This window comes from Magnolia sinica, chromosome 6, assembly GCF_029962835.1.
Source record: "Magnolia sinica isolate HGM2019 chromosome 6, MsV1, whole genome shotgun sequence".
Taxonomy (NCBI): domain Eukaryota; kingdom Viridiplantae; phylum Streptophyta; class Magnoliopsida; order Magnoliales; family Magnoliaceae; genus Magnolia; species Magnolia sinica.
This window is the reverse complement of record NC_080578.1, coordinates 60,971,556-60,994,088: the sequence shown is the minus strand read 5'-3', so window position 1 is coordinate 60,994,088 and position 22,533 is coordinate 60,971,556. Positions and strand designations below refer to the sequence as shown.

Sequence of the window (22,533 nt, the reverse complement as noted above, 5' to 3'; positions counted from 1 at the left end):
GAAGCCCTCCCTTTTCGAAGCGCTAATTACCGTGGTGCAAAGCCACATCGATCCCGATTCACCCCCATCCTCCATCATCTTTTTTTCCATCTTCCCCTACCATCCGTATTTTGAATTCGTCCTTTTGTTGCATCAGATTTCTTCATTACAGCAGGTTTCCAGATTTCGGCCCGCAGGCGAGTTGAAACTTCAACGGAGCACCACGCACAAACCGTACATTGGATCGAGCTGAGATTTGGGGGTTTTGGAGACCATCCTTGGCCGACCAGGGCCAAGGTGGCCTTTTTCTACATAGTGGGCCCCACACACGTGCGGCCGGGATCACACGCACGTCCGTTTGGCCATTGTTGCCGTTCACACACGGGATTGTCTTTTGGCTCAGGTTTTTATCCTCTTTTATCCTCTCATATCCATTTTTCATGAATCCTAACCCTAGATTACGTTTTCCCTAAGTTATTTGCTAATTTTCTTACCCTAGGGTTCCCCAAATTGGAATTTCTGAATCCCTTAGATTAGAGACGGATTACTATGCATGCGTGGATGATTATTTCTTATCTTTGAGTATTGTTTGGTTCATAATTTTTATTGATCCAGCCCTATCATGCGTAGGCCTGGACCCGCATAAATTCCCCTTAATTGAATGTTTGGACTTTTATGTGGGATATGGAATTTGTGTAATTATTTCTGAACTAACGTGATCTTAAGCCTGAAATCTCGCATATCATATTTAATTTTCATGTCCTGCATCAAATTTGGTATCAGAGCCTAGGGTTCTTGTAGGGGAATTCACCACATAATTAGGGTTTAGTTTGTTTGAGTCATTCATGCATCCAGTCCATCATATATAGCTGCTAGAAAACCGTAGTCCCTGATATATATATATATAGCTGAATTTTCGTAACGATGTGTAGTAGTCTCCTTTATATAGAGTCTCGTAGGGTCATTTAGTTTTTAGACGCATATAGTCGTCATAGAAAGTCCTTAGGTTGAGTTAGCCAGTGTATGCCTACACGTATGGGTCATGGTTTTGGCTTACACCTTACACTAAACATGGAGCAACTGCTAGAGTCAATGAACAAGTTGTCCCAGCAAATCGAGTATTTGAGTAAGTACTATGAACAATATATAGACCAACGCTTTGATCAATTTGATGCGTGCATTACCCAACTAAAGGCCTCCGCCAGGACAAATCCCAGCATTGGGGTAGATGTTCAATCTCAGGCAGGTGGCCAGGAGAATAGACCAATGAATGGAGGTGGCCAAGGAATCCAGTCATGGGCATGCACCCGTGCACCCACCCCAACAGGGGCATCAAGACCACTATTTTGAGTGGCAAAACACGTACGGCCTTGTGGCTAGAGAGAGTGCCCCAGAGGCTAGTATAGAGTTACCCACTGAGGCCATTCCGGTAGTAGATGAGTTTCGTGATGTCTTTCCTGATGATCCACTGGATGAGTCTCCCCCTAGGAGGGATATAGAGCACACCAGAACATGGGACACCATAATACCTACAGCTGAGTATGCGTTTAATAGTTTCATCGATAAGTCCACAAGTCTCAGTCCTTATGAAGTCGTTACTGGTTATAAACCTGAGAAACCTATTGATCTTGTCCCTATGTCACTGTCCCATAGGCCGTCAGAGCTTGCAGAGTCTTTTGTGCATCACATTCATTCATGGCATCAAGAAATCAGGCAGAAGATCACTACTAGTAATGAACATTACAAATTTTCTGTAGAACAACATAAATGTTTCAAAGAATTCAATGTAAGGGACTCTGCGATGGTCCGCATCAGGCCCGAGCGGTATCCTCCGGGGGCCGTTCGTAAGTTACACGCGCGTAGTGCTGGACCCGTCAAAATTATAAAATGAAACGGTCTCAATGCGTATGTGGCAAATCTTCCACCCTCTATGGGAATTAGTTCCACATTCAATGTGGAGGATCTAGTTGCATTTCAAGGGGCCATTGGTGCATTATCTAGCCTTTCGCCTAACCATCCTAATTCATCAGACCTTTCCCCCTCCCAACCCATTTTCCCAGCCTCTACCTCCCATATCTATCCGTCCCGACTTATCTTCCCAGTTACCACGTCCCATATCAACCCCTCCCGACCCATTTTTCCAACCTCTACCTCCCATACCTATCCATCCCGACCCATTTTCCCAGCCTCTACCTCCCATACCTACCTGTCATGACCCATCTTTTCAACTTCAATGTCCTATACCTACCCTTCCCGACCCATTTTTCCGGCCTCTACGTCCCACACCTACCCGTCCTGACCCATTTTTTCAGCCTCTACCTCCCATACCTACCCGTCCCAACCCATTTTCTTAGCCTCTACCTCCCATACCTATTCTTCCTAACATTTCTTCTCAGTCACTCCCTCCTATACCTAACCTTCACACACCCAGAGAGGAAAGAGAGGATATCCTGGACCATCAGATAGTTTTAACGTCGGACAGCAAGTTTCAGAAGTACCTGGTCAAGCGGAAGTCACACCCAGCTTCAGACAGCACGTGGCTCACTGCGGAGGAACTTCAGGTACGCACGGAGTAGGAGAGCCCCACCATCGATCTGTCTTGATGACGACGTCCAGGGAGGGCCTCCTACCTAGAAGACGAAGTTTGGTTCAAAAGATTGGGCCCGATAATCAAGAAAAGCCCATCATGGGATCTCATGATCGTGGCCCACTCGTCGGATTGATTTCATATTTTAGGTTTTGCTTATTGTTATTATTTAGAACATTGTGACCGCTTTAGATTTCTCTGTTTGGTTTTTATTTTAGTTTACTTCATCGCCAAGTAATAGGATGCGCACATGGTGCGAGTTTTGGGGTATAGGATTTTCCCTATAAATAGGCACCCCTTGTAGTTCTTTTGGGGGATTAAAGCTAATAAAAAAAATTCCTGCTTTATTTTTCTGCTCTCTTCGTGAGTTGTGGAAGAATTCAAAAATGGGTGCGAAGCCCTCCCTTTTCGAAGGGCTAATTACCGTAATGCGAAGCCACATCGATCCCGATTCACCCCCATCCTCTATCTTTTTTTCCATCTTCCCCCACCATCTGTACTTCAAATTCGTCCTTTTGTTGCATCAGATTTCTTCATTACAGCAGGTTTCCAGATTTCGGCCCGCAGGCGAGCTGAAACTTCGGCGGAGCACCACACACAAACCGTACATCGGATCAAGCTGAGATTTGAGGGTTTTGGAGACCATCCCTGGCCGACCAGGGCCAAGGTGGCCTTTTTCTGAATAGTGGGCCCCACACACGTGCAGCCGGGATCACACGCACGTCCGTCTGGCCATTGTTGTCGTCCACACACGGGATCGTCTTTTGGCTCAGGTTTTTATCCTCTTTTGTCCTCTCATAGCCGTTTTTTATGAATCCTAGCCGTAGATTACGTTTTCCCTAAGTTATTTGCCAATTTTCTTACCCTAGGGTTCCCCGAATTGGAATTTCTGAATCCCTTGGATTAGGGATTGATTACTATGCATGCGTGGATGATTATTTCTTATCTTTGAGTATTGTTTGGTTCATAATTTTTATTGATCCAGCCCTATCATGTGTAGGCCTGGACCCGCATAGATTCCCCTTAATTGAATGTTTGGACTTTCATGTGGGATATGGAATTTGTGTAATTGTTTCTGAACTAACGTGATCTTAAGCCTGAAATCTCGCATATCATATTTAATTTTCATATCCTGCATCACCCCGTATCGCGTAACGGGTCCCACCATTACCGTTACGTATCGGCCGTTACGGCCGATATGTAACCGATTTGGGACACCCTGCATACCACCCTTGCTATCCAGCTTGTGGGTCATTTGCAATCCGGATTACTGCTCTTAGCAACCCAAGATTATGGTCGTATACTATTTTTTTTGCTCTTTAAAAAAAATAAATAAATAAATAAATAAATAAAAATACAGTCCTATACTCTCATCGATAACGAAGTAGCAACCTAAATTTAGATTGAGAACTAGAATCTTATACCCTCAAACTGAAATTGCGGAAAGATTGAGAAGGATGTTGCCATAGAATTCAACGTGATGGGACTCTAGAGTTTTATATGGCTATTTTATTTTATTTTTTGATGAAAGGCAATCATTTATTAATTTGGCGAAAATATATACAAAGATTTACGAAACATACCAAAGATCTGGAAAGCAAAAACTACAATCTACAACATTTACAGAGGTAGCCCACCAACGAACTTGAAATTAGCTTAATAAAGATGATAATCCATGATCTTGTATGTTTTGTATGCTCAATAATGAATTTGAACCTCCAGTTTGTGAATTTGGGGAATTTTTAACTTGCAATTAGGGCGTGGAAAAATCACATTAGAGTGGTTGGAGATTGATCTACAAATTGACGGAACTTTTGAAAATTTTTAAAGAAAATATTTTTTAATTAAAAATATTGAAAAGTACTTAATTAAAAAAATAAATAAATAATCAATCAACCAGATGTTATTTAGCCTTAATACTTGTGAGTTTACAAGTGTTGGCTGATTTTAATATCATTTACACTCTCATTCTTAAATTTGGGGGAAATGGCAGAAATTTGGGAAAATGCAAAATCTCCCATTTCACCATTTAACTTGCAATTAGTGTGTAGAACAACAGTGTTAAAGTAGTTGGAAACTGATCTAAAGATTGAAGAACTTTTTGATTTTTTGAAAAAAAATAATTAAAAGTACTGAAAATAATTAAAAATATTTATAAAAAAAATAGATTGAACAAACGTTATTTAGGCATAATATTTATGTATTTAGTACATTGAATGTGCTTACATTCTTTTTTGCCTATTGTTGCCTTACAGGTAAAAAATGTATGGAAAAGGGATGCAGTCATACATTGGTTGGCAGCATGGGAATCCACTTCGTAACAACTAACAAGGGTCCAAGAGCAAATATTATGGGCACGTGTCAAAGAGCGATGGGGTGAACACCTGGTTGGGGGAGTGTTTTTAGTATCAATATCTACAGATGTATCACACCCTCAGGATACAAAAACATATCGGGCATCACATGGTAAATATCGAATATATCGGATAATTTCTCGTTTTTTTTTTTTTTTTTTGAAACATTGGGAAATTGGTCGAATTTTTCAATGAAACTTCAAGGGATGTTAAAAAGACATCATTAAACACTTGAAAATTAAAAGATCACAAAAAAAAATAAAAATAAAAACAAATGATAAGTTTCCTTAGGGTCTTAAGACTATATGTTATCTGGCGGAAGTACTGCAATTATCAAAGTATTCCAAAACGGTAACGGTGGCCGTAACGGCCACCATCATTACCTTTATGATATGGGCATAGCGTACGTTACGGCCCTCTTTTATTTTTTGAAAAAACTATTACAGGACCATTAAAGGGGTGTTACGAGGTTGTTATGGACAATTACGGACCGTTACAGAGCCTTTACAGCCTATTTTGTCTGTAATGGCCGTTTCAACCCCGTAACACATAACGGTTTCAACCCCGTAACACATAACAGTTATGACCGTTACTGTTGCGTAACGGACGTTACAACCGTTACTATTGCGTAACGGACGTTATGATCGTTACTATTACGTAACCGATTTTGAATACCTTGGCAACTATATTCAAAATCAGTTCATATCATTTATAAATCTAAGAAGACATGTATGAAAACACAAGAAATACATTCAAAAGCCAAAAACAAAATGTTAGGAACAACAAGTAATATTGTCTCAAATATTTTCACAAATTTTAATTATTTTTCAATTAAAAAAGAAATAATAAAATAAATATAAAAAACACTAATATTGCTATATTCATATCCTTTATTAGCACATTCAATGTATTAACTAGTTGCACTAAATTTGTGCTACAATGTATGATTCATTTATTTTAAAAATGTTTTTATTTGTTTTGTACTTTTTTAAAAAATAAATAAATGTATGGCTAATTGTTAAGATTAGCAAACACTCGTAAATAAGTAAATATTAGGCACAAACATTGGTCAATCTAATTTTTTTTAAAATATATATTTTATTTATTTTTTGATATTTTTCTATAAAAAAATTATTTTACAAAATTTTCAAAAAGTTCGTCAATCTATAGATTAAGCTTCAAGCACTCTCACATTATTTTACCACGCTAATTGCTAGCTAAATGGGTGAGAATTACCCATTTTCTCCCAAATCGAAAATCGAAGTTCAAATTTGATGCAGGATGATGGACACTATCCTAGGATGCATGATGAGAGATCAATTACACATTAATTTCAGCAATCAACATGTAAAATCAAGCATATCCTCATAATAGATTCAAAAATTCAGATTTATAACATGAAGATCCTAGGTCTTCACATACACGGTGCACGAAAATATAAAATAGTTCAAGAGTGGCCCAATTGGAAGTATGAACTTCCAATCTAGCATAGGCACGTTTCACACTCAAAAAAATGACTAGTAGGTTTTATGATTAGGGTTAGGAAGGGGAAATTTTTGAAATATGGAGAATTAGAGTGAATGAGAATTGAGGATTTTAGAATTAGAGTTTTTAGAAATTGAGGAAAATAAGAAATAGAAGATCTAGGGTTTAGAAGGTTGTAATGGAAGGGAAAAGAGGAAGACAAGAAGAAGAGAATACCTTTCGAAGAAGAAGAAGAGGAAGGATGTACCTTAGAATCCACCACCAAACAAGCTTCTACCCTTCCACAATGTAATTGGAAGGGAGGTTTTTTTTTTTCAAAAAAAAAAAAAAAAAAAAAAAACTTAGAAAATAAAGACGAAAATTCTTTCACACAAGAAAGCTTCTCTTTTTTATTTCTTCTCCATAACACCACTAGGGTTGAAACTCCACTCCCCTTGTAGTTTTATAATTAAAAAATTCGGAATTAAAATTCAGTATAATTACAACTATGCCACTCACTTAAGTAAAGTGGCCCATTATCCAAAATAAGAAAACTAAAACATTTATTATCAATCCCAACCATCAAATAAATCCTAAAAATAACAAAATTTAAATTTAAAAATTTTAAAAAAAAGAAAAAAAAAGAAAAAGAAAGGAAGAACAGGGTCCAAGGGGCCCATATCAGGAAGATCTGGTGGCCCGATGGCCTGATCGACAAGATTCAACGGTCGGATCAACACGAAATAGATATCATATGACTAAAATAGTCTCTTAAGCAGCCCACATGCATCATCCCAAAGTGGGGTCTTCCTGATGCACGTCCAATGCATGTGGGGTCTTCAAAATAGCTCGGCAGGCCCCATCTGGAACTCATCTCCCATCCACAAAGAAAGTTGTGTTAATGTGGGTGATCGTCTCCGTCTCTGGTACACTCGAGTAGGTCCTCTGATGCCCCCATCAAAAATCCATAATTAAGAATTTAAAACATGCAACATCATGGATTACTAACTTCATTCCACAAATTCTAAGCAACTTAAATAAGAGAAAACGGTTTAGATGATCTCTCTGCACTTTGATATAAAGATGACCCATTTTATGATTAGGTTAAGTCAGATAACCTAGATCAAGCAAATGGTCGATCGAAAACGAATATAGCAAAGGAGACGGCATCATAAGACATCAACATTGATGTGGTTGTAAAGGATGCAAGATCACCCCAAGAAGCTTTTGACCTATTGACAAGGAGTGTAGGGAGGCAATCGGCCCTACTATCTTATGAGACACATGGTGACCACACTCAATATGATGCCAAATGTGATGCGAAGAGCGACGAAGGTGGCGGGCCTAGTGGTGATGGTGACGACGATGATGGAAGGGTGGCAACAGCGATGTTCTTCACGAGAGTCAGCGTTAGAGGCCTCTTAGCCCATTCACTAGGAAGAGAGATTTTGAGCATGTCGCTAAGGATGAAGCCCATGGTCCTCGTCCTCATCCTCATATTGTCAAGCATGGGCTTACAATCTTCATAAGAAAATGCAGTTGTGTGGTGCTTAAGAGGACTCTTTAGCATGGAGCATGGGGTCCATGGATGTCAATGATGGGCAGGGCAGCTCTCATTCTATGCTACAATATGAATGCAGACCATATGGTTATGGACCTCGTGGATATGCAACGAGCGACTCCAGCAATTGCAGTACACAGTGATTCAGCTACGAGCATGAGTATGCTTCCACGAACAGGCAAGGATAACCAAGGTGGGACTATGGGTGACATGCATTCATGAGTTTAATATATGCCCACCCCATATCTAGTTGTTGATTCATATTAGCCACAAACGGTGATGATCACACATTACCCACAAATGAGCATACTGATCCGGTTCAGGGAGGATGAGTATCAGTGATACGTTAGAGAGTATATTCATGGGTATCATTCAACGATGACCTAGACATAGTTGTCGCTTTGTGGAGGAGCAACACTATGGCCAGTCCCGTGGAGATGGAGATGATGACATTGAGTCGCTGCATAATTCTTTGTGGGGCCTAAGGCACAGCCGCGCAGAGGGCACATCACAGCTATGTTTTCTCTTACTACACTTTTTTTTTTTTTTTTTTTTGTAGAATGTATTGGTTGTGCTTTCCTACATGTCTTCTATGATTTATAAATTATATAAACTGATTTTTAATATAATTGTATCACTTTTTTCTAACATCACATAGTTTAGGACCTGATACAAAGGAAACTTATCATGTATACCTGTTTTTGCGAATTTTGTGAGTTCTTAGAGTGCAATGATGACTTTTTTTAACATCCCCTGAAGTTTCATTGAAAATTCGACCAATCTCCCAATGTTTCCCAAAGCAGCGATACATTACATGATACATGTGATATTTCCCATGCGATACCTAATATGTTTCCGTCTCCCAAGGGTGTGATACATGCATGGACACCAATACTGAAAACACTGCTTATGACATAAGCATAATGCAAGTGACGTCAGTGCTAGGGGAAGCAAAACCCTTTGCACCAATTGTTGTATTGAAGAAGTCCTGGAAAATGCTTTTCCTTTACATTTGCAACTGTTTGGATTGCAATCCCATAAAGGGAAACATTTTCCTCCAAATTTGCCATTTAAAATATCATATCAAAGGCAAGCTCTTTTCCCTCCATTTGTCTTTTTGAAAAAAAAAAAGTTGTACTCCCTTTGTTGAGGAGGGGAAAGCAAATGTAAACACTTTCCTGCAGCATCCGCTGCTTTGCAAACTGGTCGAATTCTATCCAAACAGGTCCTAAGAAGACTGTTGCTGCTTGTGTCCGTGTAGAAAATCAAATTGTGGATACTTCATTTGCAATAATCAACAACGACACAGTTCTGTAAAAGTTCTTCAACATGTGATCTTTCTAGTCTAGTGGTGCAGCTAACGGTAAATTTTGTCACTTGAAATTGTTAAACACAGAAGTTATACAGAAAAATAAGTCTAGGATTGTGTCAAGCTAAAACAAGAAAACATAGCAACAGAGTAGATAAACATAGCAAAGCTGTCTCAGATAGCAATGAAAGCAGCAATTAGAAAATTACCTTACTGGATCTTGCATGCGCAACAGAAAACTGAGTTTGATCCTTGATAACAGGGAATGAAGAATCGCCAGTTCCATCCTTACTCTAAGCCAAAGTGGAAGCAGAATAAACTTTTTCAGTTTAGGCAGATTCACAACTAGCCCAAAATAAGCCTGATGTGGATCACGGAATACAATGAATATGGGGCTTACCTTCTCATAAACATATAAGTTTCCATCGGCATAGGCAACAACAAAAGCCCCATCACCTTCAGGCACCCATGCAATACTAGTGCATCGACTGTGGAAAACAATCAGCAGCACAAACATTTAGATTACCAAATGACACGAACAAATACATATAAGCTTTCTTGGAAATTGCATACAATAAACAGAACTGACAAAACCTATAACAATTCAAAATCGAAACATATTGTAATGCTATCATCCTCCCCATTTTCCATTCTTCATCCCTGATATCATCCCTCATATTCAACTTCAGGAAACCATATTACTTTATCATCCATGTAAACCATATAAAAACATCCTAAAAGCCTTTATTATAAGTGTAGCATTTGAACAGCTAGCTGACCAACATTATTGACAATAAAGTCAAAAGGCTCCAAGGAAAAATGCATATATGATAATGATCAAGCTACCATATAAAATTGTAATGCATTGATAATATGGCTGCATTTTTGTGACAACTTAATGAACTCTTACTGCCAAAAACAGATTAAAATTTTAAAGCCCAGGATAGAAAAATTCAGTTTCAATAAAATAATAATAATAATAATAATAATAATAAAGCAGAGGGGCCAGCACATCTGAAAGTTAATTGTTAAGAGCATAATGTGACTGACCAAACATCTCCAACGAGCTATTCAAGGGACTTGGCCATTTTCTGCTCTTTTTGTATGTTAGCGGCTTTTTACGTAGAGAATTCTAGAGATGGCTAGAATTATGATTGATTGAATCCCTTCTCGAGCTTGATGGAGGTATGTTCTTGCCCCTTAACATCTCTCGGTGAGTTCCTTCTCATTTTGGATAAAGATTTATGGTTTCTTTTGGGATTTTCTTTTACGATTTTTTTCTTTTTCTTTTTAGGAGTCTGGTTCCTATGCAATGTTGTAGGATAGTATTCTACAACAATTTTCTTACGTGACGCCTATTGTGGTGTGTATATGGCATGGCATGCAACCCATCCAACCATCATGTCGGCCGCCACACTTCAATGGAAGTGTTTGGGTGGTAGTGCATTGTTTTCTATGGTGTGGCCCACATGATGATTGGATAGGCTTGATATTTCTTAGGTGGCTTACAGTTGGTTAGTTCTATGGTGTGACCCACCACCCAGTCCAGCAGGGTGGATCCATATTTTATTTATTTTTGGGCCGGTATTGTGCAATATTATAGAATAAGCTTGTTCTATAATCATTTGTTGTGTGGGGCCCACTGTGGTGTTCTATAGCATGGAATCAACCTATCCATTCGAACATTCTCTTACTTTTTTTTAAAAATGAAGCATTTTTTTTTAAAGTTTTTCCTAAAATTTTGACTAAAAGATATAAAGTAGCCATAAAGGGTAGAATGCTACGTGATACGCTGCATGCTAATGAAAACATGGGCCACCACTCAATGTTAAGAAATGCAAGGCTTGCAGGCTATGCTATTATGGACCCTCACCAAGCCATAGGAGCAAATTAAGGAAATGAGGGGAAACTGGGCCTTATTTAAAAGAAATATGGCTAATGGGAACTATGGCTAATGGGAGTATGCTCATTGGGGGAGCATCTAAGCTGCAAAAGACAAACTTAGTTAGGACCTTCAATGGATCAGGGGATGCTAGGGAGTCGTACAATTTCCTTTTGCAACTTCCTTTAAAAAAAAAAAAATCAAATCCTTTTGCAACTTGAAAAATACTTTTGAGCCATCTCAGTAGAGGACGAGTGGGACCAAGGTGCATGTTGTGGCAATGTATTCAATTCTCAATTACCCTACGGTGCATATTGTAGCGATGTACTCATTGTCAATGACCCTATGGTATAGACTGTAGTGATGCACTCATTGTCTATGACCCTATGGTGGCACAAGCATCATGCAAACGTAAAGCAAGGTACATGAACTATCAAAAGTTTAGAGGACTTTAAAAGAGATATCAACAGCAATTCTATCCCGAGAGTATCAAGTTTTGCATGGCAAAATCTCAAGCAGTTGAAGGACACGTGGTCGGTCATGCTTATGCCAAAGATGCATGATTTGCTCAAGAAGGAACTCCTCTTCAACTTTAAGGATGAACCAACATTGGGCCCAATAAGAATTGGTGAGCAAGATCTTCCGATGACCATGGCAATATTGGAGATATAGTTCACAAGGGATGAGTAAAGCAAGATAGCCTAGAAGAGAATCAAGGGAAAGGGAAGGGAGAATAAGAAAATCGATACCACGAGGATGGGTCTAGCAAGCCATCACGGAGCAGGGATGGCGATGACGAGTGGTAAGCACATACAAGAAATGTTCAAACCATGGGAGGTGAAATGCTTCATCTGCAATTGGTCTCACTTGGGTAGGGAGTGCATGAACAAACAGGAGTCCAAAACCCTTGCAGTGAAGCTAGATAATGAGAAGGATGGAACCAATAAGGAATTACACATTGGCTCCATGCAACTCCTCACACAATGAAGGGCACAAACAAGATTTAGGAGGGGAGCTCAAGTTGCTTAGTCTAAACTAAGAGGAAAACGAGGGGTTGAGAATCAAGTTCCTAAGCGCATTGCAAGGTCAAGTGGCGAAGAAAGCCACACCGCTTTGATGAGAGTTCATGTAGATGTAGGAATCTACGGGGTGTCCACTTGGGCCATGGTTGATAAGGTGGTGACCACAACTTCATCTTAGGAGAGGAGGCAAAGTAACTGAGTTTGACTCTAGCGAAGAGCTCACGCAAGATGGGGGTGGCTAACTTCAGAGCAAAGCCTATTCAAGGAGTGGCCGCAAATGTGGAGCTACACGTCAGTGGGTAGCAAGGTATTCAAAAACAATTACGTAACAACCATTACATAACGGTAACCGCCATGACTATTACGCATTACAGGGTCGAAACAGCCTTTACAGAAAAACCAGCCTGTAACGATCCTGAAACGGTCCAGAAACATGTTTTTTTCAAAAAATAAAAAATGTCGTAACGGCCATTACAGGGGTTATAATGGTCGTTACGACCCGTATCGTAACGGTAATGGCGGTGGCCATTGCAACCACCGTTAACATTATTGAACACGTTGGCAGGACAAGTCTCTCAACATTCTACTAGATGACTTCAGGGTCATCTTGGGCATAGATTTCCTAAATGAGGCGAAGGCAATTACACTTCCTTGGGACAATTTGCATCATGGATGATGGGCATCCTGGCATCCATGCTCAGTTCCAATGGTGTGAAAGGGGAATGAAATGTTGAGATGATCTCATCCTTGCAGTTAGTCGAGAGTGACAAAGAAGACACAATGATGATTCAAGGAGCTGACATGGAAGATCATCAAAGAGTAGTCAACAAGGGCATCGACACAATAGGTGGGAGAGAGTGTAATGAACAAAACATCTCCAAGGAGCTATTCAAGGGAGTTCAACATTTTTTCCTTTGTTTGTACTAGTGTTTTTAGTAGCGCTGTAGCGTACGCTACATAGCGTAGCGTAGCGAAAACGCTACGTATCGTACGCATGTAGCGTAATTCCCTGGTAGCATAAGCTACAGGGCATGTAGCGTAAGCTACACTGCATGTAGTGTACACTATATGTAGCGTAGCGTAGTGTGTAGCGTGGATAGCGTAAGCTACTTGAAATCTCATTTTTTTCAAGTGTTTTTTTTTATGTTAGTTAAACACCTATTTTAATATGGTGATGACTTGTACCTATGACACACGGCGCTACATTAAACTAATCCGAACTGTCCAAATTATGGTCCATTTCGTAGATAGAGCACTTAGATCAATCCAGACCATCCAAATTGTGGTCTATGTCATGAATTTGTGATGTTTCAATAAATAAAAAAGAAGTCATACTTAGAGATGTCTAAAGGCAAAGAGAGAGAGAGAGAGAGAGAGAGAGAGAGAGATTTTGCATGGAAATAAGTGATCCAGATTTGTAGTCAAGAACTCATAGAAATTATGCATTTTCTAAATTTTATCATATGTTCTATTATTTTAATTAAAAATATTAAGGATTGTGTAGCTTACACTATACGCTATAGAAGGCCAAATGCCACGCTATACGCTACACGCTATTTAAAACACTGGTTTGTACCCAAGAGGCTGTATAACGAGATGACAAGAATTTTGTAGTATGAAGATCTCTAAAATATCATGAAGTTCTCTAGTAGGTCTTTGTAGAGAGAATGGTATGCATTATTCTAGAGTGTTCCTAGCAATCGGATGATTGCCTCATGGTACCATTCTAACCATCCATGTAAAGTAATTAGAAGCTTCTTACAGCTATATAAGGATGAAGGGTCCTCATTTGTAATCATCGTCAGAAACTTGTAAACTTTGGAGATCTTGAGTAATAGAATTCGTCCTTTCTCTCATGTTTGTGTTCCATCCTAAAGTTTAGTGCATAAGACTTGCAGACTGACTCGTCCACAACGGGACTGTTAGTACAATTGCTGCATGGTCTACACTTGGGGAAGCACTTAGGCAGTGACAATAAGCATTGGAGTATGAATCAAATGCTTGAAGAAACGAGTGTGAGGAAAACTCTCAGACCACTAGCAAGCATAATGAATTCTTACATACCTTTTCTTATTGGCAACTCAAATTTTATTACAAAAAGGAAAAGCAAAAAAAAAAAAAAAAACACCAAGGAGAGATTATGAGAGACCATCCCAGTTGAAAAGTGTTCAACAGTTATCATATTTCTTTCCTTTTATTTTTTTAATGTTGTTTGGTCTTGGGCCCACTTGCACTTTCTCTGTATAATGGGTCTTAGGCCCCTTTTTGTTCATTAATACAAGTTTCCTTGTCGACTAGGGTTTCCACTAGACGACACAACTTCTTCCATTTTCTACTTGCATTGAAGTGTGTGGGCAGCATGTGTTGTCAGGCCCACATCATGTTGGACACTGATCTCTAGGGCCAATGGTTGCTGTCGGCAACACCTCCTTCATGGTTTAGGCATTTACATGGGTATCAGAGCATTGATCTACACAAGGAACCTTTATTCAATCAAATCTACAGGAGCTGCCTCTTGGACGTAGTGAACAGATCTGCAATTTTCATTAAGGAAATGTGATCTTCTCCTAGGTGATCGTGCGGTGCAATGAAGTCTATCCACACCCTTTGTTTGTGTGATTGGATCGGTTAGATCCAACGGCTAGTTGGGCCATTGTTTTATGGCACCTGATTCATTTTTTTATTTTTGCTGGACTGGAGATGGAATTTTCTATTGCACATGATTCTTGAAATCTTTATTATTACAAACCCTAATCATTGATGGGCCTCAGTTTGCACGAATTCTGCTCAATCCTTTTTTTTTTTACTGGTGTTGATTAAGGCAGTAAATTGGGACCCTATTTATAGCCCTGAGACGAATTCCATAGATGGAAAATTCCCCCATTTGGTAGGTGCGTATCATGGGCGTCCTCCAAGATCCTCGGCAGAGATCTTAGAACGATCCCTACGATAAATTCAAGTGGTCAGGCCTTGAGAAGACCGTAGTAGACAGTCAAGCCCGACCAGCTAAGGCCGAGCTACGGGTCTAAGGTCTATTGCCGTCTTGATGTTAGTTTTCCAGAGTTAAGTGTTCAGCTGGGATCGAATTGACCCGCACAGTAATTCATTAATTGTAGCAACGAGAGCTCGGCTGCGGCGGGACTTTGTTTGTGGTCGGGTCGTTGAGCTGTTTATGGAGGTCATGCTCGATCATGGGACCACGGTTACTTTCCTGGGGTTGCTATTCTCTTATACTGGTCGCCTTAGGTCAGTCCATTTTTACCCATAACAGTAGCCCCCCTACTTTCGAGCTTATTCCACAAGCTCGGGAAGTAAGTCGGTGAGGCCTGACGCATGCAGTATTTTTTGGCTGGGTGGTCGGATCAATTTGTCATCATTGCAAGGGAGAGAGGCAGCATGTGCGAGAATCGAGGAGGATTCGTAATGATAGTGATGGCGCGCTCGAGGAAGCATGCGCTTGCATGGTGTCTCTTCAGCTTACAGCTCGTAACGTGTGGACACGTGGCTTCACCTTGGAAGTTGGGTCGCCCTTCGAATAGAAAGCGACCATGTGGAAGGGCACATGCGCTGTGGCGTCTCCTCGGCCGCGGCATTTAATGCGGGCGATTAATGCCTGCGGCCGAGGACCCCTATAAAAAGGGGGGTAAAATCTAAAACCGTATTCATTTTCCACTGCTCTCGCTGCCGCTTCTCCAGACTTCCCGAACGCGGAGATTTCCAGAAAGTCAGAAACCCTGCTCCGGCGAGCTCCTCTCCTTCTTCCTCCCATGCTTTCTTCTTTTTCCTTCATTCCTTGATCCGACATATCGGACGAACGGCCTTGAGCCCAAAGCTTTCCAGGGTGACTCTAAGTCGAAGAGTGAGGATTCCCAGTTGGGAGCTCCCTGCGATCTGTCATCTCCGATACCATTGGGTCACAGCCGAGTGACGAAGCCTGCTCCGGCGAAGAGGGCGACAGCTCAATCCTCTGCTAAGCAACCAGTAGATGTTGGCCCCTCTAGGTCAAGGTTGAGATGGACCGACTAGTTCGAATTAGGTCGGAGTACCAAATTCTGGTACTCCGAGCTCCCGAGCCCAGCGAAGTTCCAGGCGATCCTCGCAAGGGCGAGGTGGCCATCTATTTGGTCACCTTACAATGTGCCCTCCGCCTCCCCATCCATCGGATTATGCAAGAGGTCACTTCTCGCTTGAGGCTGGCTCCGGGCCAAATCATTCCAAATGCCTGGAGAGCTCTGCTGGGGACCTACATTCTCTAGTTCCAACTCAGAAACGCCGAGCTGACGGCCAAGGAACTCGTATACTTGTACCAACCGAAGGCCAGCCCGAAGCATTTGAGCTGGTACTATTTCTCGGCATGGGCAAGCAAGGGCCAAGCCCTTATCACTAGAAATCCGTCCTCCAACAAAAATTGGAATGACAAATGGTTCTGGGCATCTGGAGAGTGGGAGGCCACAGTTGCTGACTTGGCCGGGCTGCTGTCTCGGATTCCCACCAAATTCGCCAATCCAGGTTGGACATTGCCGAGCAACAGACTTGTAATTTTCGTTGGCTTTTGTAAATATGATTGCTCACCATTGATCATTTTTGTAGGTTTTTCTAGGACTCGGCCCCCTCTCTCCGACCTTCAGCGCCGTCAGGTGAACCGAGCAAAGGTGACGAGCATTGCTCATAAGGCCTGGAGCATGCTGATCATGCCCGACCTCCTACACCAATCCAGACTTTCCCGACACACTCCACGAGGTAGACAGTGGGTCGTAGAATCGTCTTGAAGGTTATGTTCAGATTATGATTTATTTTTTTTTTAATTTTAATTTTTTGTATTAACCAAGAGTGTCTTGTCGTGCAGAAATGACCAACTTCCAACGCCATGCGAAAAGAGCCCAACCCCCCTCTGAGGCCTAAATGGTCCAAAAGAAGTCAGTAGTGAAGAGGAGGGTTGTTGTACCTTCGGCGAAGCGGGAGGGGTCCTCCACAACTGTGAAGATGAGTTCGGAGCCCATCAATGAAGGGCTTGTCGTGGAGCAGCCGGCCCCGGCCACTGCGGGTGAAGGAGCTTAGGGCACTCCAGCTTCGGTGATTCCTCCCCAGCCCGTGGCTGTGAAGGTGATAGATTTGGAGGAAACTCCCCAGGCCTAAGAGACTCTCCCCGCCGATGAGCCCTAGCCCCCCGACAACCCAGGCTCAGGCCGAGGATGGTGATACCTCAGGCCAACGAGCCGATGAGGTCGAGGAGTTAGGTCCTCTGCCTCTGGGTATTATATGAATAGCCTTGCCGCATGAACGGCTAGGCATGTCCCAGAGGAGCAGATCACTGAGCTCGTAAAAATACTCATCTGGTGACTCTTCTAGGGGACGTCGTCACGTACTGCTACAAGGTAGACTTCTTCTCCTTGGCCATGCATGTCCATTTGTGAATTGTCGACATTTTCTAACATGTCTTCTTTGTTTCAGCTCGTCCCCACTCTCATGTCCGCCCGCCGAGCAGTGAGGTTAGTAGCTGAGCAGTGAGGCGAGTAGCTGAGCAGTGAGGTGAGCAGCCGAGGAGTGCGAACAGATGGAGGCGATGCTCCAGGACAAGACAGCTAAGGCCGGAGCCTTCTAGGAGGCTCTGGAGAAATCTGGGGATGACCAGGCTGCTTTAAAGATCCAATTCGATGAGGCCCAGCAGGAGGGTTCAGCACCAGCCAAGCTAGAGGGGACGAGGTCGCGCCTTTCTTCTTTTGAAAGGGAACGGGCTGAAGCAGTGGCCAAGGCCGCAAGGTTAAAGGCTGAGCTAGCGGAGGTTAAGGCTAGCTTGGCAACCAAATTGGCTAAGGTCGAGGTGTCCATCCCATCAATTAAGGTCATGGCGGTGGAAGGGTAACAAGCCTCGAAGGAAAGAGCTAACAATGTGGCGGTGTTCTATAGTTGCGGCTATGAGAAATGCCTTGAAGACGTTAAGGGAAAGTTCCTCGAACTCGACCTGAGCAACTTCGAGGAAGGAGCTTCTCAAGATCCGACTCCGGATGTCGCTGGAGCCGAGCACCCTCCCCGAGCAGACTAGCCTCATTGTCCCCTCTATACTTGTAGCCATTTTTATTTTTTTTGTAATCAACTTTTTGTCAATGAAAGATGAACTTTTTGTTGTTTATATGTTTTCTTCAAATTCTTATAGTATATTGTAGTATAGCAAGTCGAGGCTTATAGAGGTAGTGATAGGTTGCACGTAGTAGGATTAACAAGTCTGCCCCAAAATGCCAGCTATAGTATTAGGCTGAGCAACAAGTACTCTCTTCCCTTCAATTGAGGGAAGTCCTTATGGTCGATCGTGCAGCTCGGATGGTCGGGATTTGAAAGAGATTCTCTTCCCCTGATTTGGGGAAGTTCTTTCCTTGTAGAATTCGTAAAATAGTGGAGGAGAGCTAACGTGCTGGCCACTTAATAGTAGTTTCAGCAGTCAGTAGGAGGATTTCCTTCCCTAGGATCCAAGGAAGCCCCCCATGGTTAGCCATTCAGTTCGAATAATTGAGAACAACGAAAAATTCTTTTTTTGTAAGAAAATAGTAGACAGAGAACAGAAGTTTCCTGAGCACCATTTTTCCCTTTGAGAAGGGAGGGGTCGCTCTAGTCGAATAGATCAGTTGCACGAGGTACTCCTAGTTGGAGTACTTCCCAAGTCCTCAAGAGTAGTAGATTTTCAAATGCTCGGCATTCCACGGGTGAGGCAAGGGTTGTGCAATCAAATCTTCAAGTCGGTAGACCCCTGGACGCATTGTGCCAATTATCCTGTAGGGTCCTTCCCAACTCAGCCCCAAGGTTCCCGAGTCGGGCTCCTTTGTGTTTTGAAAGGTTTCGCGGAGGACCAAGTCTCCCACCCGAAACCTTCGTAATTTAACTCGAGAATTGTAGTATCGAGCGACATGTTGCTAGCGTGCTGCGATTTTCAGTTGTGCTCATCCTCTTTCTTCTTCGAGTAGGTCCAAAATCAGTGTCATCTGTTCGGCATTCTGGCTTTCGATGCATGAGCCGACCCGTGCGGTGGGGAGTCCTACTTCAACTAGTACGACAGCTTTTGCGCCGAAGGCTAGAGAAAAGGGGGTCTCCCCTGTTGATTACCTAGTAGTTCAGTATGCCCAGAGAACATGTGGTAGCTCCTCAGCCCATGCTCCTTTGGACCTCTCGAGCTTGGTTTTGAGGTGGTTTTTGATGATCTTGTTGATTGCATCTACCTACCCATTAGCCTACGGGTGCCAAGGTAATGAATAGGCGTTTCAAATCCCGAGTCTCACACAGACCTTGGAATCGCGCATTATCTAACTACTTGTCATTATCTGAAACGATGGTGTGTGGGACTCCATACCTACAGATGATATTTTTTCAGACAAAATTGGTGATCTATTGCTCGGTGATTTTGGCCAACGGCTCAGCCTCGGCCCATTTAGTAAAGTAGTCGACCGCTACAACGGCGAACTTGATATGCCCCTTGCCTACCGGTAGTGGGACAATGATGTTGATTCCCCACTTGGTGAACGACCATGGTCCAGTAATGAGGGTCAACTGTTCGGGTGGTTGTCGAGGTATCGCAGTGAATTGCTAGCATTTGTCGCATCTCCTGGTATACTGCTTGGCGTCTTCTTGATAGTTGGCCAGTAATATCCCTGCCGAATGACCTTGTGGGCGAGGGCTCGGCCACCGAAATGGTTGTCGTAGATCCCTTCACTGATTTCCCTTAGGATGTATTCAACTTCCTTAGGTCGGAGGCATCTCAAGTATGGTAAGGAGAATCCTTTTTGTAAAGGATATCTCCCACCATGGTATACCGAGCCGACCTGCTTCGAATTCTGTGAGCTTCAATCTTCTCTTGGGGCAGCTTGCTCTCTCGAAGGTAATTGATGATTGGGTTCATTTAGCTTAGAGTGGGGACAACGGGATCGAGGGGACAATAGGAAGCACCTACTCTAAGTCTCTGACCCAAATTTATTGATATTAGGCAGGTAGGAACTCAATCGGGATTGATCTGGCGATATCGTCATCGGTTGTCGATGCTAGCTTTGCCAGGGCATCTGCTCTGGAGTTTTGGGTCCAGGAGACCAGGCTGAGTTCGTATTTGCTAAATTGGCCGAGTTCCTTCGCCTTCTAGAGATAGGCAATCATCTTCTCCCCTTTGGCTTGATACTCGTCAGCCACTTGGTTGACAATGAGCTAAGAATCTCTGTAGACTTTCAGGGTTCGAGCTCCCATCGCCTTTGCCAACCTGAGCCCAGCAAGACGGGCCTCGTATTCCGCCACGTTGTTGGATGTTAGGAATCCAAATCTTAAGGCATATTGGTTACAGGTCTGGTCAGGTGAGATGAGAATGATGCCTGCCACGCTACCTTTAGAGTTAGATGACCCGTCAACATGAAGTGTCCATATGTGGGGGTTGATTTTATCCTTGCACCGGTGTTGGTGAACTCGGCAGTGAAGCCGGCCACTGCTTGGCCTTCTATAGCAGTCCAGGGTCGATACTTGATATCAAACTCGCCAAGCTCGATCGCCCATTTCATTAGCCTTCCCAACAGCTCAGGCTTTTGGAGTACCTGGCGAAGAGGTTGATTGGTTGGAACCATGATGGTATGGGCCTGGAAGTAAGGGCGGAGGCTGCGTGCTAATACTATTCGGGCGAGTGCGAGCTTCTCGACATCGGGATATCTAGTCTCTATCGGGACTAGTGCTTTGATGACATAGTAGACGAGGAGTTGCTTGCCTTCAACCTCTCATATCAGGGTTGAACTCACTGTTGCGGGTGAGACGGTCAGGTAAAGCAGCAATGGTTCCCCTTGCTCGAGCTTGGAGAGTAGAAGGGGCAAACCTAGGTACTGCTTAAATTGTTAGAAGGCTTGCTCACAGTCATCTGTCCACGTCAGTTTTGCCTTACCCTTCAATTGTTGAAAGATTGGAAGGCACTTGTCAGTAGCTCTGGAGACGAACCTACTGAGGGCAGCGACTCTACCTGTGAGGCACTGGATCTCCTTAGTAGTTATAGGCGAGCTCATATCCAAAAGAGCTTGTATCTTGTCGGGATTTGCCTCGATTCCCCTCTAGTTGACCATAAAACCAAGGAATTTCCCTGAGCTCATCTCAAAGGCACATTTGCTCGAGTTTAATTTCATCTGATATTTTCTCAAGATAGAAAGCATCTCTTCAAGACTGGTCATGTGGTTTACAGCTTTTACGCTTTTGACCAACATGTCGTCGACATATACTTCCATGGAGCGTCCGATCTATTCGACGAACATTTTGTTGACAAGTCGCTAATATATGGCTCCAGCGTTCTTCAATCCAAAAGGCATAACCATGTAGCAATAGAGGCCCTTGTCGGTGACAAAGGTTGTCTTCTGCTTGTCGTGCGAATGCATAGCGATTTGATTGTAGCCCGAGTAGGCATCCGTAAAGCTGAGCAGCTTGTGTCCTGCCGAACTGTCGACCAGTTGGTCGATCCTAGAGAGAGAGAAGCTATCCTTGAGGCATGCCTTGTTCAGATCTGTGTAGTCAATGCATACCCGCCATTTCTCGTTGGCCTTCTTCACCATAACGACGTTGGCGATCCAGTTAGGATAGTATATTTTTTCAATAAATCCAACCTTAAGGAGTTTCCCGACCTCCTCACCGATGACAGCGTATCGATTAGGCTCAAATGCTCGCCGCTTTTGTCTCACCAGTCAGTGATCGGGGTCCACATTTAATTTGTGGACCATTACGTCCAGTTTGATGTCGAGCATGTCCCGATGAGACCATACAAAGGTGTCAGCGTATCGCTTTAGTAGAACGACGATCTCATCATGTGGACCTAGAGCTAGCAATGAGCCAACCTGAATGGTGCGGGTCGGGTCGGACTCGCAACAGCTACCAGGTCTTCTATAGGGGACCCTCTCTCAAGTGATTCCTCTCAGGGGTCAAGGGAAGTTATGGCCATTGTATGCTATCGCGCTCCTACTCTTAATGTCGTGGAGTAGCATTGGCGGGCCTCATGCTAGTCTCCCCGAACCTGCCCAACACCGTACTCGATGGAAATTTTCATCATGAGATGGTATGTTGAGACTACTGCTCGCATGGCGTTGATGGATGGTCGTCCAAGGATGACGTTTTAGACAAAGGGGGAGTCGACCACCAGAAAGTCAACCATCATTGTTGTCTAATTCCTTCCTTCCCCTGCAGTCACCGAAAGTTGTATACTTCCTTCGGAGGTGACTTTCTCTCCTGCGAATCCAAGCAAAGGAGTTCACATGGGTCGGAGTCAAGATCTACCGATTCCCATCTTGCGGCGACGGAAAAGAGGATGCCGGCTGAACTACCTGTGTCCACCAAGATGTGGTGCACTTTGCGATTGGCCACCGTCATGGCCACTACCAGGGCG

At 42.8% G+C, this 22,533-nt stretch overlaps 1 protein-coding gene across 4 annotated transcripts in view; it reads right to left on the bottom strand.

Moving 5' to 3' along the window:
* The window catches only part of LOC131248790 (probable catabolite repression protein creC), a 97,787-nt gene that overhangs the window by 49,234 nt on the left and 26,020 nt on the right, over positions 1-22,533 (bottom strand). For all 4 annotated transcript variants that reach the window (XM_058249243.1, XM_058249246.1, XM_058249244.1 and 1 more), the window contains 2 exons: positions 9,655-9,742; positions 9,464-9,547 (listed from right to left, as the gene is read on the bottom strand). In XM_058249243.1, the coding sequence (XP_058105226.1) occupies positions 9,464-9,547; positions 9,655-9,742 (172 nt within the window). The remainder of the gene's footprint in view (positions 1-9,463; positions 9,548-9,654; positions 9,743-22,533) is intronic.